The following is a 14,791-nucleotide window of genomic DNA, read 5'->3' on the forward strand; positions in this document are numbered from 1 at the left end:
ATTAATTCTTAACAGGGTCCTTTCGGCCACACCTGAGTATGTGTTGACACAGTGACCTCTGGACAGGCCCTGAGGATGGGGGACCAGGAGAACCCATCGTGAGGAGAAGGTTGGAATTTCAGACCCATCCCCTGACCTCCAGGGAGGGGAGAGCGGCTGAAGGCTGAGTCAGTCACCGACGGCCAATGGCTTCATCAATCGTGCCCGTGTGACAGAGCCACCACAAAAACCTGACAGGAGCTTCTGGGATGGGGAGCTCAGGGAACACCAAAGCTCCGTGCGTCTTCCTACAGAACGCACCCGAACATCTCCTCCATCGGGCTGTTCCTGAGTTACATCCTCCTGCAATAAACTGCTAAGCTAGTAAGTGGTGTTCTGGAGTTCCGTGAGCCGCTCTGGCAAATTAATCAAACCCAAGGAGGGGGAACCTCCGATCTAGAGCCACTTGCTTGGTCAGAAGCACGGGGGGGCTTGCAACTGGTATCTGAAGAGGGAGGAGGGGCAGTCCTGCGGGATGAGCCCTGACCCCGTGGGCTCGCTCTGACATTATACCTCCAGGTAGCCGGGCTCAGAATTCAGTTCAATTCGTGGGACGCCTGGTCAACTCACAGAGAGTTGAGTTATCTGCTTGGGGGGTGGAAAGAACACAGGTAGTGGAGGGGGCTTCCCCCCATTCCCTGATAATGGGGGCTCCCTGTGCCTGGACTATTTGCACACATTCTGTGGTTTATGCTGACCACCTGCTTTCCCGCGGGGTGTCGGGAATTTTGGCAGGTGCCGGGCAGAAGGTGCCCACATGACCAGCCTCTAAGAAACACCCTGGGTGCAGCGTCTCTAACGGGCTTCCCTGGTGGATGACGACTTTACACGCGTCACCACAAATTGCTGCTGGTGGAATTAGGGTTTCCTGTGGGGCTCCCACCGGCCTGTCCCCTTTTGCTGAGGGTGCTTTGTGTCCTTGCACTGGAATAAATCACAGCCGTGAGCATGACGATAACACTGAGTCCTGAGTCCTCCTGGTGATTCACCGAACCTGGGGGTGGTCTTGGGGCCTCAACACAGGCGGCTGCAGACTTCCTGGCGGGAGAGGTGGCAGCCTGGACCAGGGCCGAGTCCTTGAATTCAACCGTTCCAGCAGTAGCCTCCTGATTCCGCACAGAGCAGCAACTCCCATGGCAGGCCAGTTTGGCAGCGTTCTAGGCACGGCTCTGGGACCGCCTCAAGCTCTGTATGAAATCCCTTTGTGCCTAAATAACTGTAGGTAGGAGTTTGTGATGGGTCCCAACACCCCGGAGGCCCCACCTCTGGTCTTTGCAGTTTGCCTGGGGGCCGACGAATCAGCCCTACCCACACGTACCTTACCCTAAACAGCATCTGTGAATCTCAGTTTTGACGGGCCATTTCTTTATGCAACTATCACAATAAAAAATGTTCATTTGTGGGGCACCTGGGGGGCTCAGTCAGGGAGGCATCCGACTCTTGATTTTGGCTCAGGTGACGTTCTCACGGTTCGTGAGTTCAAGCCCCACATCGGGCTCTGTGCTGACAGTGCAGAGCTGGCTTGGGACTCTTTCCCTCTCTCTCTGGCCCTCCCCCACTCACACTGTCTCTGTCTGTCTGTAAATAAATTAGCAAACCTTAAAAAAATTTTTTTAAGTGTTCATTTGTGTCCTCACTACCACCCCCCCACCAAGGGGTCCTGTGTGCCACCCATCATGGGTACTGCGTCCACACTTTGATAACCACTCGAATAAAACAGCACCTTCAATGAATGACTTCCCCCCAGCACCACGTACCATCAAGTCCAAGAACATCCAAGAGCTCCATCCAAACTTTCCACAGCGTTTCGATGAACATGTCCACCCCCAGCACGAACCTCTCGGTCAGCCTGGTCAGGAACTGCAAAAACAAGAGAGTGGTCACTACCACTGACTGGGACAACGCGCCCTTCTCCTGGTCCAGCCAGGCCCATTGGTTTACGCGTTAGTGGGAAAACAGAGGCGGCCAGTGATGAAGGACACAGCAGGAGTGGCCGAGTAGCCTGGGCACAGACATGAGCTTGGTAGGCCAGGAGCTGGGCGAAATCTGGTCAGGCCTCCTCCTCCACGGGCCAAGGGGGAGACAGGAGGTCCCCACAAAGCTGATCCACCTCTGACTTCTCCTGAAGCCCTCTTGCCCACGTCAAGCTCAAGGTCTCCTTCTTTTCTCTGCCTGATTTCTCACCTTTATCTTTTATTTATTTTTTTAATGTTTATTTTTGAAAGAGAGAGAGAGAGTGTGTGTGAGCACGAATGGGGGAGGGGCAGAGAGAGGGAGACACAGAATCGGAAGCGGGCTCCAGGCTCTGAGCCGTCAGCACAGAGCCCGAGGCGGGGCTCGAACTCACAAACCGCGAGATCATGACCTGAGCCGAAGGCAGACGCTTAACCGACTGAGCCACCCAGGCGCCCCTGGTTTCTCATTTTTAAATGGTGGGAGTTTCCGCCCCCTCCCATTCCGCCTGGACGTTGGGTGCTGCCTCCTGGGACAGGAAGGGTGGGAGGGCGGTGGCTCTCACATGTGAGCTGTATCACATCTCCTGGGCATGAGGGAAACCCTAGAGACCCACGTCCACCTGGCTTTAAGGACCCGGGTCCTCGGAGGGCTTCCTGATCTCTACAGGGGATTCCAGAGAAACACCAGGCTGGAGGAACAGCTCAATGAGGTGTAGTCTCATCCATCCGGTTATTATTTTTAATAAGTGCTATTCTGTACACATGGTATAAAACTCAAAGTTGCAAACGGGAAGTCAGTGAAAACTAACCCTCCCGTCTCACTCCCCATAATGCAAATCTCCTTCTGGAGGCTCTGTCGTTATTCTGTGGCTTCCCTTTGATGCGCCGGGGGAGTAGCAGCAGACAAACATTCTTCCTCCAACCGCCCGTGACTATGCACAGTTTTCTCACGTGACACTCTGCCTCAGACCGTACAGAGCTGCCTTGTTCTCCTTAGAGATGTTTGAGCGATCCCCTACCCATGGACACCTAGGCTATTCCCACCCACGCTATTGCAGCAAAGGGGAGTGACACAGGGGAGCCCTGTACTTGTGCACTTTGGCTCACATGCGGGCGATCAATGCCTTGGAGTGAAATGGCTATTGTTTTTAAGTTATTTATTTATTTAGAGACAGAGGGCACAAGTGGGGGAGGGTCAGAGAGGGAGAGAGAGAATCTCAAGCAGGCTCTGCGCTGTCAGCGCAGAGCCCGACGTGGGGCTCGAACCCACGAACCATGGGATCGCGACCTGTGCCGAAATCAAGAGTCAGACACTTAACCGACTGAGCCACCCAGGAGCCCTGGCTACAGCATTTTGAATCAGACCTTAGGGCTGGATCACCGCTCCAGGGCGCAAGGGGAAAGAGAGCAGGGTTGAATCAGCCACCGGGAGAGACAGGACTCCAGTAACCTCCGTGCTAGTTCTGTGGCTTGGCTGAGAGCGCGTGTGGCTGAGTTTAAGGGCCTGGGTTCAAATCCCAGCTCTGCTTCTTACTGCTAGCTACGTAGCCACGGGTGTGTGTGTGTGTGTGTGTGTGTGTGTGTGTGTGTATACACACATATAATACGTATCAGAGCTCCCGCTAACTAAATGCATGTATTAGTATCTACCCCAACTGGTTATTTTAGCATTAAGCGGGATACTCATATGAAATGCCTCGAGCACACAGTAAATGGTCAAAATTCCCACCGACATCCCATACTCGCACTGAGCCCTGACCCCAGAGCACATCCTGCAAGGAATCATCCTTTTCTCCTTAGGTCATCACACTAAAGGGATTTGTACACGTAAAGCCCACGTGGCCATCAGCTGACGGATGGAGAAACAAAGCCTGGTCCATCCATACAGTGGGATGTTGTTTGGCCATAAAACGGAATGAGTTACCATGAGCTTCCACGTCAGTGTACCTTGAAACACGATGCTAAGGGAAAGAAGCCGGACGCAAAAGACCACATATCGTACGATTCCATCTGTATGAAAAGTCCAGAGGAGGCAAACCCACAGAGGCAGAAAGTCGACTGCTGGTTGCCAGGGGCTGTGATAGCTAAAATTTCTTTTAGCAGTGAGGAAATGTCCTAACATCGACTGTGGTAGTGATTGCACAGCTCTGTGGTCGGACTAACGAGGACCGAACGGTACACTTTAAGGGGGTGGATTGTAGAACACGTGAATTATACCTCGATGAAGCTATTTTGAAATGGGAGGGTAAAAAAATATACAATGGAAGAGCTGGCATTAAAAACAAAAACAAAAACAAAAACAGGGATGGGAATGCAAACTGGTGCAGCCACTCTAGAAAACAGCGTGGAGTGTCCTCAAAAAATTAAAAATAGAACCACTCTACGACTCAGCAATTGCACTACTAGGTATCTATCCAAGGGAAACAGATGTGCTGTTTTGAAGGGACACACGCACCCCCGTGTTTATAGCAGCACTATTGACGATAGCCAAAGTATGCAAAGAGCCCAAATGTCCACCGATGGATGAATGGATAAAAATGTGATATATATACAATGGAGTATTACTCGGCAATCAAAGAGAATGAAATCTTGCCATTTGCAACTACGTGGATGGAACTGGGGGGTATTATGCTAAGTGAAATTAGTCAGAGAAAGACAAAAATCATATAACTTCACTCATGAGAACAAACAGAGGGTTGCTGGAGGGGTTGTGGGGGGGGCGGGGAATGGGCTAAATGAGTAAGAGGCATTAAGGAATCTATTCTTGAAATCATTGTTGCACTATATGCTAACTTTGATGCAAATTAAAAAATTAAAAAAAACAAAAAACTAACAAAAAACAACAAAAAGACAACAGGGTGTCTGGCTGGCTCAGTCGGTAGAGCATGCGACTCTTGATTTTGGGGTCATGAGTTCGAGCCCCACGTTCCGAGTGGAGCCTGCTTAAAAGAAAAAGTAAAATAAAATAAAATTTTTTTAAAAAGGGGGTGCCTGGCTGGCTCAGTCATTTAAGCGTCTGACTCTTGAATTCGGCTCAGGTCACGATCTCACGGTTTGTGGGATCGGGCCCCACGTTGGGCTCTGTGCTGACAGCGCGGAGCCTGCTTGGGATTCTCTCTCTCCCTCTCTCTGCCCCTCCCCTGCTCGATGGCTCTCTCCCAAAATAAATAAATAGTCTTAAAAAAAAGAGAAAGAAAGAAAGAAAGAAACAAACAAACAAACAAACAAACAAACCCGTACTCATCAGCAGCCAACCCCCATCCCTCCTCCCCAACCTAGGCAACCACTAATCTGTCTGTCTCCACGGATTTGCCTTTCCTGGACTTTCCATACAAACGGAATCATACGGCAGGTGACCTCTTGCGTCTGGCTTCTTTCTCTCAAAATAACATTTCCCTTGTTGTACCAGGACTCAGTAGTTCATTCCTTTTTATGGTGGCCGATAGCGTTCCACTTGACGGGCACCCCTGTTCTGTGTGTCCTCTCACAGAAAGTATGTTCGATCTGTGCGTGTTTGTCGGTAAAACCAGGTAGCAGGCTTTACCATTTGTTCAGAAGGAGGAAGAAGGAAGGAACGCCAAGGCTTTTGTGAGAAAAGGGTATCGGGTCCTTCGGATGGCACTGAGCCCCCCAGGAGGGGTGCGAGGCAACAGCTATTTTGGAAGGAAGAGACACGGCCGCTCAACGTTGCTGAACCTCTCTGTGCCTCAGCTTTGTCAGCTGTCAAACGGGGCAAAGACAGGATTGGACGTTCCGACCTGTAAAGGCCTCCGCGTGGTGCTGGCACAGACCGGGAGCCCGGGCGGCAGAAGGCTAAGGACGCTTCTGTCTCAGCGCCTACCCACACTGGTCTCCAGGTAGGTGCTCGGAGACCTGCTATCCTTGGGAAACCCTCAGGCCCAAACGTGACTGGCATTGCTCAGGAGAAAGAACAGACCCGTCCCGGAAACTGGTCTGGGCAGGAGAGGTTGAGAGCAGAGAAGGGCCCACTGCTGGCCTTCTAGCCAGGAGCAGGACAGACTCGCCCTGGGCCCTGGGGGCTGGTGCTGTTGCTTTGGATACGGCCCTGTGACACCCTGGCCCACTTCACCCTGTGAAGGGCATCCGGGAGCCCTCAGGGGGATGAACCTTGTGCCTGCAGATTTCCTATGTCGAAGCCCTAATCGCCAGGCCCTCCGAATGTGACTGGAATTGATGACAGAGCCTTTGGAGAGGCAAGAAATGTAAAACGGGGTCACCAGGCTGAGCCCTAAGCCAACGGGACCTGTTGGGGAGGAGACGGGGACACAGACACATACAGAGGAAGGACCCCGCGAGGACGCAGGGAGAAGACAGCTGCCCGCACACCATGGAGAGACACCAGGGTCTCAGTTTTCTAGTAAATTCCTACTGTTCGAGCTGCCCAGTATGTGGCACTGGGAGGGCGGCCCCAGCCACTAACAGGGGGTCACAACACGGCCCGGAGCCTGGAACGGTTCTCCCACCACCGGCCCGCGGGGGTCGAGAAACACACCCAGCCAAACGTGAACGTGGCCTTGCCTCCAGGGCAAGGCCCAACTTCGCCACAGAAGCCGCTGTGGACATAAAGAGCAGAGGAAGAGGGGAGCCCGGGTGGCTCAGTGGGTATAGAGCGTGTGACTCTCGATCTCGGCTGAGGTCCTGATCTCACGGTTCGGGAAATGGAGCCCCGCGTCGGGCTCTGCGCTGACAGCGGGGAACCTGCTTGGGATTCTCTGTCTGCCCCCCCCCCCCCAAATAAATAAATAAGCTTCCAGGGTTCATTACAGGATTCTCTCTGCCTTTGAACCTGTTGGACGATGTTCAGTATGAAATATGAAAACAAGGGAGACTCAGGTGAATTAACTCGAGGCCGGCGGCCGTCACGGTGGGAGGGACAAAATTACTGAAGCCTGGATTTCGTTATCCCTTCTCTTGTAGCAGAGAAGCCGAGGGCACCTGCCTCCGCCCCAACCTTCCCTCCGCCCGTCACCCCCTGGCTTGTGCAAATCGGCTCCAGGGAAAATCAGCAAATGTGTCCTGACGAGCGAGTCAGAGGAGGAGTGGGCTTTCTGCCGTTTCGAGTTTGCCCAAGCATGTGAAGAACACCCAGAAATGCAAAGATTGCACGAACAGGAAATACTGGCCGACGCCCGGATCACAAACGGGTCACAAAAGGGAAAGGCACCTCCAGGGCACAAGGCAGGGACACAAGACCCCTTCGGGGGAATTCTTGCCAGATCCGGACGTGTGCCCTCATCCTAACCTCGAGGAAACAATCCGACCACACCATGGGACATTTCAAGAAATGACTGGTCTGCGGGCGACTGGCTGGCTGGGTCGGCGGAGCATGTGACTCTTGGTCTTGGGGTTGTGAGTTTGAGTCCCATGTTGGGTGTAGAGATTACTTAAAAATAAAGTCAGAAAGAAGGAAAGAAAGAAAGAAAGAAAGAAAGAAAGAAAGAAAGAAAGAAAGAGAAAGAGAGGAAGGAAGGAAGGAAGGAAAGAATTGGTCTGTCAAAACCACAGTGAGATACCATTCCAGCCTTACCCTGTGGGCTATAATCAAAAAGACAATGATGGGACGACTGGGTGGCTCAGTGGGTTAAGCATCTGACTCTTGATTTCGGTTTACGTCATGATCTCACAGTTCATGAGATCGAGCCTCGCATTGGGTTCTGTGCTGACAGCACAGAGCCTGCTTGGGATTCTCTCTCTGCCCCTCCCCTGCTCTCTCTCCCTCAAAAACAAATAATGGGGCACCTGGGTGGCTCAGTCAGTTAAGCGTCCGACTTCGGCTCAGGTCACGATCTCACGGTTTGTGAGTTCAAGCCCCAAGTCGGGCTCTGTGCTGACAGCTCAGAGCCTGGAGCCTGTTTCAGATTCTGTGTCTCCCTTTCTCTGCCCCTCCTCAGCTTGTGCGCACTCTCTCTCTCTCAAAAATAAATAAATATTTTAAATCAATCAATCAATCAATAAATAAAAATAAAATTGACTGTGGTGAGGGCCGGGCAGCTGTCTGAATATACTCAAAACTACTGAACTTTCAATAAAGCTGTTACCAAAACAAGAAAAGCAAAAAAGACAATTGGTCTGCACTATTCCAAAATGTCAATGTCAGAAAAGCTCTCCACACCCACACCCAAAAAGTGAGGGGACTCTGACAGACTAAAGGACATTAAAGAGACATGAAAACCAAATGCAATGAGCCATGGTTCATAAAGTGTTAGATTTTTTTTTAAAGCTATGAAGGAAATGTGAATACAGACTGTATGTGACAAGTTTTTACTGTACTAAATGTAATTTGGGGGGATGGAGGGACCATGGTATTGTGGTTCTGTAGGAGAAAGTGTCATGATGTTTGCAACTTTTTTTTTTAACGTTTATTTATTTTGAGAGAGAGCGCGTGCGCACATGAGCAGGGGAGGGGCAGAGAGAGGCTCCGTGCTGTGCGTTCAGAGCCTGACACGGGGCTCGATCTCACAAACCACAGACCACAAACCGTGAGATCATGACCTGAGCCAAAATCAAGAGTCAGATGCTTAACTGACTGAGCCACCCAGACACCCGTGCGATTTACTTTCAAATGGTTCCGGGAAGAAAACAGTGTGTGTGTGTGTGTGTGCGTGTGTGTGTGTGTGTGTAAAGAAAAAGGGAGAAACCAGTTTGGGGAAAACGTGGGTTCAGTGGGAAAGTTTCTAGCTGTTCTTCATTCCAGCCTTTCATCTGTTCCGTACTTCCAAACTTCTCATAATGAAAACGAGAAACGTTTTGATTGTGGTGGTGTTTACACGGGTGTGCACGCACATCGAAATTTATCAACTTGTACGCTTTCGGACACATTTGTCCCACTTTAAATATGCGCTGTCTATCGAAGCGTAATGTCAGTCACACCTCCAAAAAGCCGCTAAGACGGGCCGGGGAAAAAAAGGCTGGAAAGCGTCAGAGTTATTTTTGCCCCACAAGCTCGCCGGCAAACAGCGAAACGGGCCAGCATCTCAAAAAATTAAAAACAAAAGACAAAGAAAGAGCTCAATAGAAGAAAATGGCAAAGAAAACAAAAGGCAGTCTCCAGACAAGAAAAGGCTGATGGAGTCTGCGTATGTGAAAAGATGTAATAAAACCAATAAAACACGTAATAAGAAACTTAATGATACACTTCGTCGGACAAGGTGTGGAAGGTAGAGCTCACACGTTCGGTAGGAGTGGAAACCGGCAGAATTCTTTGGAAAACAATTCGGTCGTCTTTCACAGTATTGAAAGCGTATAGGGAAGTGGGTGTAAACACAAAACTAACTTATGTTGCCAAAAGTCAGGAGAGCGGTTGCCTTGAGCGTCCGACTCTTGATTTCAGCTCAGGTCGCGATCTCGCGTGTGTGGTCTCGAGTCCCACGGGGAGGGCTCTGCGTGGACAACACAGAGCCTGCTTGGGCTTCTCTCTTCGTCCGCCCCACCCCCCTCTCGAAATAAATAAACTTAAAGAAAAAAATTAAAAATAAACACGTGTGAACGCACAGACCCTTTGACTCAGCGACTCCATTTCTAACAACCTGCACACAAAAATCTCTATAGAAAGACCTTTACTGCAGCCAGATTTGGAGGGCACAAGAGGGGACGCAAACAAAATGTCAACTATTAGGCGTGGGTTCAATTATGGTACATCCTGAATGATGGTTTGCTTTCTGCACTCCTCCAAAAGGAAGGAAGCAAAGCTTTATGTACCAATAAGATGTGGTTGCCAAAATTTGTCAAGAAGGAGAAGAAGGAGGAGAAGAGGAGGAAGAGGGGGAGGGGGAGGAGGGGGAGGGGGAGGGGGAGGAGGAGGTGGGGAGTGGAACAGCCTGCGTAATGAAAAACAGAAAACCCACAAAGGGGCAGGATCTGTACGGATGCTCAGAACACCAGGCTACTCTAGGAAGGAAAATGGGAGATGGGGTCAGACTGGGCAAGCAGATTTATTTTTTTTTTACTCTTGAACTATGTGAAATGGCATTGCATGCAGCTATGGCCTTATTAAAAAAAAAAAAATGTTAATCTTCTTAAAAACAAAACAACTAAGGAACAAAGGACTAATAAGAACACCAACTCTCAGCTTCTCATTCAAATGTTCCCACCACGTGGGTCCAGCTGTATTTTTTCCCCTGTGCTCCCCAAGATCCACACCCCAACGCAGCCGCCTGTGAACCGGACCCCAACCTTGTCTCAGCCCTTCCCTCCCCTGCCAACCCATCTTCCCAGACCCAACTCACACCCCTTCCTCCACCCCCTGCCCAATGCCTCCAGGCAGGGCACCAGATCTCTTCCTCCTGGCTCTCCACAAGGCCTTTCTGGCATCACTATTGATGTCTTGTTAAACCCTAGGTCCTGTGTGACCTAGGTCTCTATCTCCCTCTGTCCCTTGTTCACTCTGCCACAGCCCTACTACGGACCATCTCTGGCCCTCACACACCAAACCTCTTCCTACCACAGGGCCTTTGCTCACACTGTTGCCTTTGCCTGGGATGTTCTGTCCCTCCAGCTCCTTCTCTTTCAGCTCACTTCCCTGGCCACTCTGTTCCAGTCATTTCCAATTCTGCAGAGGTGACGAGTGTGGGCACTCCCAGTCCTCCCTCCAACTGATTAGTGGAACTGGGGGCGAGAGGTTCAACCTTTCCATTGCCTTACTTTCCTTCTCCGTAAAACAGGGCTGATAAGAGAGGCTCTCTCTCTTAGAACAGCGCGAGGCACATCCTAAGCTTAAACAAAGATTACCTGTCATCATTAGCACATCATCTTCTCTTACCTCTGTAACGGCACTTACTACTCCGAAATAATCTTGTTTTAAGTGTCTGAGTTATCTATTGCCTGTCCTATGAAAGGTCCTCGAGAGGGGACAATTTTGTCTGGCTTGTGCTCATATGGCAGGTGCTTAAGAAATTTTTGAAAATTGTTGTAAAGGGGCACCTGGGTGGCTCAGTCGGTTAAGCGGCCGACTTCGGCTCAGGTCACGATCTCACGGTCCGTGAGTTCGAGCCCCGCGTCGGGCTCTGTGCTGACAGCTCAGAGCCTGGAGCCTGTTTCGGATTCTGTGTCTCCCTCTCTCTGACCCTCCCCTGTTCATGCTCTGTCTCTCCCTGTCTCAAAAATAAATAAAACGTTTAAAAAAAAAAATTTTTTTTTTAAAGTAATATTTAAAAAAAAAAGAAAATTGTTGTAAAATACACATAGCATAAAATTAACCGGTTGAACCATTTTAAAGTGTACGATTCAGTGCCATATGGTACATTCACAATGCTGTGCAAGTCACCTCTGCCTAGTTCCGGAACATTTTCTGCCCGGAAAAGAAACCCCCGGTCGAAGAAACAGTCACTTTCCACCCCACCCCACCCCCTCCCCTTAGCAACCACTCATCTGCTTTCAGCCTCTACGGATTTGCTTGTCCTGGAACATTTCACACAAATGCCATTGTACAATACGTGGCCTTTTGTGTCTGGCTTCTTTCACCTGTTTTCAAGGTTCATCCGCGCATCACCTATCAGTGCTCCACTCCTCTTTATGGCTGGATAATATTCCATGCTTGGACAGGCCACAGTTTATTCACTCATCAGCAGATAGACATTTGGGCTGTTTCCACCCTTTGGCTAACGTGAAAAGCACTCCGACGAACACTCATGTACAAGCCGCTTCATAATTTTTAATTGAATAAATGAGTCTATCACTTTCCTACCAGAGTCCCTTTCTTACCTAAATATCTCCCACCATTGACTAAAAAAATCATTCAGTACCTGGTATTATACAACCTAGTCGCATTCGGCCCTCCAATTCATCTCCTCTGGGGAGGACACAGAGAGGTCAAGTCAACTGGCCCAGGATCGAAGGCTAGTAATTCCAATCCTTGTCTGTTGGACAGCAAGGCCCATGCTCCAAACCAGAGCCCCGCAGGTTTATTTTAGACGAGGCCTAGCTTAGACCATGGGGTGTTTCTTGAAACACCCTCAAACCTCACAACCCACCAAGCCGGTCTGGCTCCGACGACATCGCCAGCATACCTAGTTTTTGTTAACAAAACAGTCTCCCCCAAGCCCGGCCAGTCTGGGCGCCGCTCGGCTCGGCAGGAAATGTCAGGTCAGTCTCGTTCTAGATGCTGCGTTGATGGGGGGAGGGGAGGACCACAAAGGGTCATGAGGCATAAAGACCCATGAAGGCACCAGTGTGGACCCCAGGCCCACGCTGCCTGGGTTTAATTCCCGGCCCTGCCACTCAGTTTGACTTGAAGCCACTCACATCACCACTCTGTGCCTCAGTTTCCCTATCTACAAAATGAAAACATGAACAGTACCTACTCATAGGGTTTTTCTGAGAATTAATTGAGTGACTCTATCTCTAAAAGCACTCAGCACATTTTAAGCAAATAACAGATTTGTATTAGCCCCGTGGAAGGCACAAACCTTGGTCACCCCAGAAAGAGTTCTGATCTCGACCCAAGAAGAATGCCAGTCTGAGTTGGGTTTTGTTTTATCTCAAGCACCAGAAAACTTTTTTTTTTTTTTAAATCCTGAAAGTCCTTCCAGCAGGGCTAAGCAAAGTGGATTTGTGCCTTGGCGGGAATGTCAGCAAAACGATGTAGTTGACACAGATTCAGTCATTACTCGGGGCCAGGAAAGCACCATAATTACAGGAAGCATTCATAATTACAACCGCATAATGAAGGGGATATTATTATTAGCCCCTTTTAGAGGATAAAGAAACTGAGGCTCAGGGAAATGAAGCCACACGTGGCCCAAAGCGGAGCAGCCCGTTAAGTGGTAGCCTGAACCCGAGTTCCCAAACCCCAGGGCTAGCCCGGAGCAGAGACATCAACAGGAGGACCAGCAAGGGCTGTCCTCGGGGAACCACGTTACCACGTGCAACTGTCTCTCATTCACTTCCCCTTTCTCGGGCCCGAATGAAGCCTGTCCCACCGGGCTCCAGAGGGCAGCGCAGGGTGCGGACACACGTTCCCGCGCTCCTCCTGAGCGCTCGACACAGCAGCTCCAAAGTAAAAACGCTGCGAATCAAGGGACGGCACACAGTAGGAGCTCAGGAGGGTTACTGGGCCAAAGCAACAGAGGAGACTGCCTCAGTCCCTTTCTTTTCTTGTAAAGTTCAAAAAAAAAAAAAAAAAAAAAAAAAGCCGAGATATCTTCGCAGCAGAAGGAGGAGGGCCTAAGGTGCTCGGGGGAAGTGGGTCGGCGCGAGGCTGGCAGAAACGCAGGGGTTGCTGGGGAGAGGGCAGGGCGCCCCCTGGGCGGCGCGCGCGGCGCCTGGCTCACAGTAGGTGCTCATTCAAACGCGCTGAATGAATGAATGAGAGGCGCGGCCGGCGTGGGCGCAGCCCAGGGGCCGCGCGGCGCCCGCGGGCAAGGTCCAAGGAGAAGTGCGGCGCCGAGCAGAGGGCGCCCCGAGGCCCCGCGCCCGCCCCCCGCCCCCCGCCGTGTGCGCCGCCACCGGCCGCCGGGCCCGACCCCGGCCGCGCGCGGGGGGCCGCAGGCCGCAGAGGCCCCGGGGCGCAGGCCGGCCTCCCCTCTCCCCGCCGCCCGGCGGCCCCGGAGGCCGCGCACGGCCCAGGCCGGCCCCGGGAGCCAGGTGCGCGTGGGCCCGGGCAAGGTGACCGCAGGCTGGAGCCCGGCGCCCACCTTGTGAGCGGCGCGCACGTTGTCCTCGCCGAACAGGCTGCTGACGCTCTGCGAGAAGGTGTTGACCGTGCGGCGGTAGCTGTTCTTCTCGGCGCCGCCGCGGCCCCGCGCCCCCTGCGCGCCCGGGGCCAGGAGCCCGAGCAGCAGCAGCGGCAGGAGCAGCAGGAGCCCGGGCCGGGCCCGGGGCCCGCCCGAGGCGCGCGCGCCCATCCTGGGGCCGGCGGGATGCGGGGTCGGGAGCGGGGCCGAGGGCCGCACCGGGGACGCCGCGGCTCCGGCGGGGACCGCGTTAGCGCGCTCGGGGGCCGCGCGCCGCGCCTCTGTCAGCCGCCGCCGCTGTCGCAGCGCCACCTGCCCCGCCCCGCGCGCAAAGCCGCGACGGCCCCGCCCACGCCTCGCCCCGCCCCCCGGACGCCGGGAGCCGGCCGACGACCCCGCGAGGGGCCGGTGCGGCTGGAGGCTGCCTGGTCTCCCCGCCCCCACCGAGCTGGAACGGGGTGGGGGTGGGGGTGGAGGTGGGGGAGCGGTTGACCTTTAAAAAAAAAAATAGTAATTGTTATTTTTAACTTTTCTGTAAAAAGGAGGCTGTGCTGGTAAAACTTGCAACGGCCTCAGCAAGGATGGTGACTGCGATTGATTGGAAAACCAGATACATGCATGTCCCTGAATTTCAACTGATCCTCAATACTTGGCCACCGTTGGCGACGGCAAGGGCAACCGTTCCTCCACCCGTTCATTCATGCTGAGATTTTGAATTAAAGGGAAAGCACCAAGCATCCCTCCTGCCTTTCCTCACCTACTATTTCAGCCTCGCAAAACGGGAGGAGGGAAAGTTCTCTGAACATAAGTCCAGCTGGTAAATGAGGAGGGAGCCAAGGAGCTAGAAAATCATTTTGCCCCTTAGGGGCACGATGGATCCAGGCGATGGTCATCAAGAGACTGAAACCAAGAGGTGAATGCTGGGTGGGGAACTTGAAAATGGAGGCGCCGAGTTGTCCAGACCTGGACGCGGGACAAACCCTAGAAGCAGGAAGTACCTGCCCCACCTGGGATGGATTCTTGCCCGAACACTTTGAACCCTAACCGGATCTGGTCTCTACAGCTAACCAACAATTTACAGGAAATATGGGGGATGGAGGAGAAAAT

General features: G+C 52.2%; 1 protein-coding gene across 2 annotated transcripts in view; it reads right to left on the reverse strand.

Annotated features, from left to right (window-relative positions):
• The window catches only part of BRI3BP (BRI3 binding protein), a 28,028-nt gene extending 14,034 nt beyond the window's left edge, over positions 1-13,994 (reverse strand). For both annotated transcript variants that reach the window (XR_009604039.3, XM_060612073.3), the window contains exons 1-2: positions 13,646-13,994; positions 1,797-1,899 (exon numbers count right to left, since the gene is read on the reverse strand). Coding sequence is in view for 1 of the 2 variants with exons in the window: in XM_060612073.3 (XP_060468056.1) it covers positions 1,797-1,899; positions 13,646-13,855 (313 nt within the window). In the remaining variant the exon portion in view is untranslated. The remainder of the gene's footprint in view (positions 1-1,796; positions 1,900-13,645) is intronic.
• Between the last annotated feature and the right edge of the window lie 797 nt (positions 13,995-14,791).

Source organism: Panthera onca, chromosome D3, assembly GCF_046562875.1.
Source record: "Panthera onca isolate mPanOnc1 chromosome D3, mPanOnc1 haplotype 2, whole genome shotgun sequence".
Taxonomy (NCBI): domain Eukaryota; kingdom Metazoa; phylum Chordata; class Mammalia; order Carnivora; family Felidae; genus Panthera; species Panthera onca.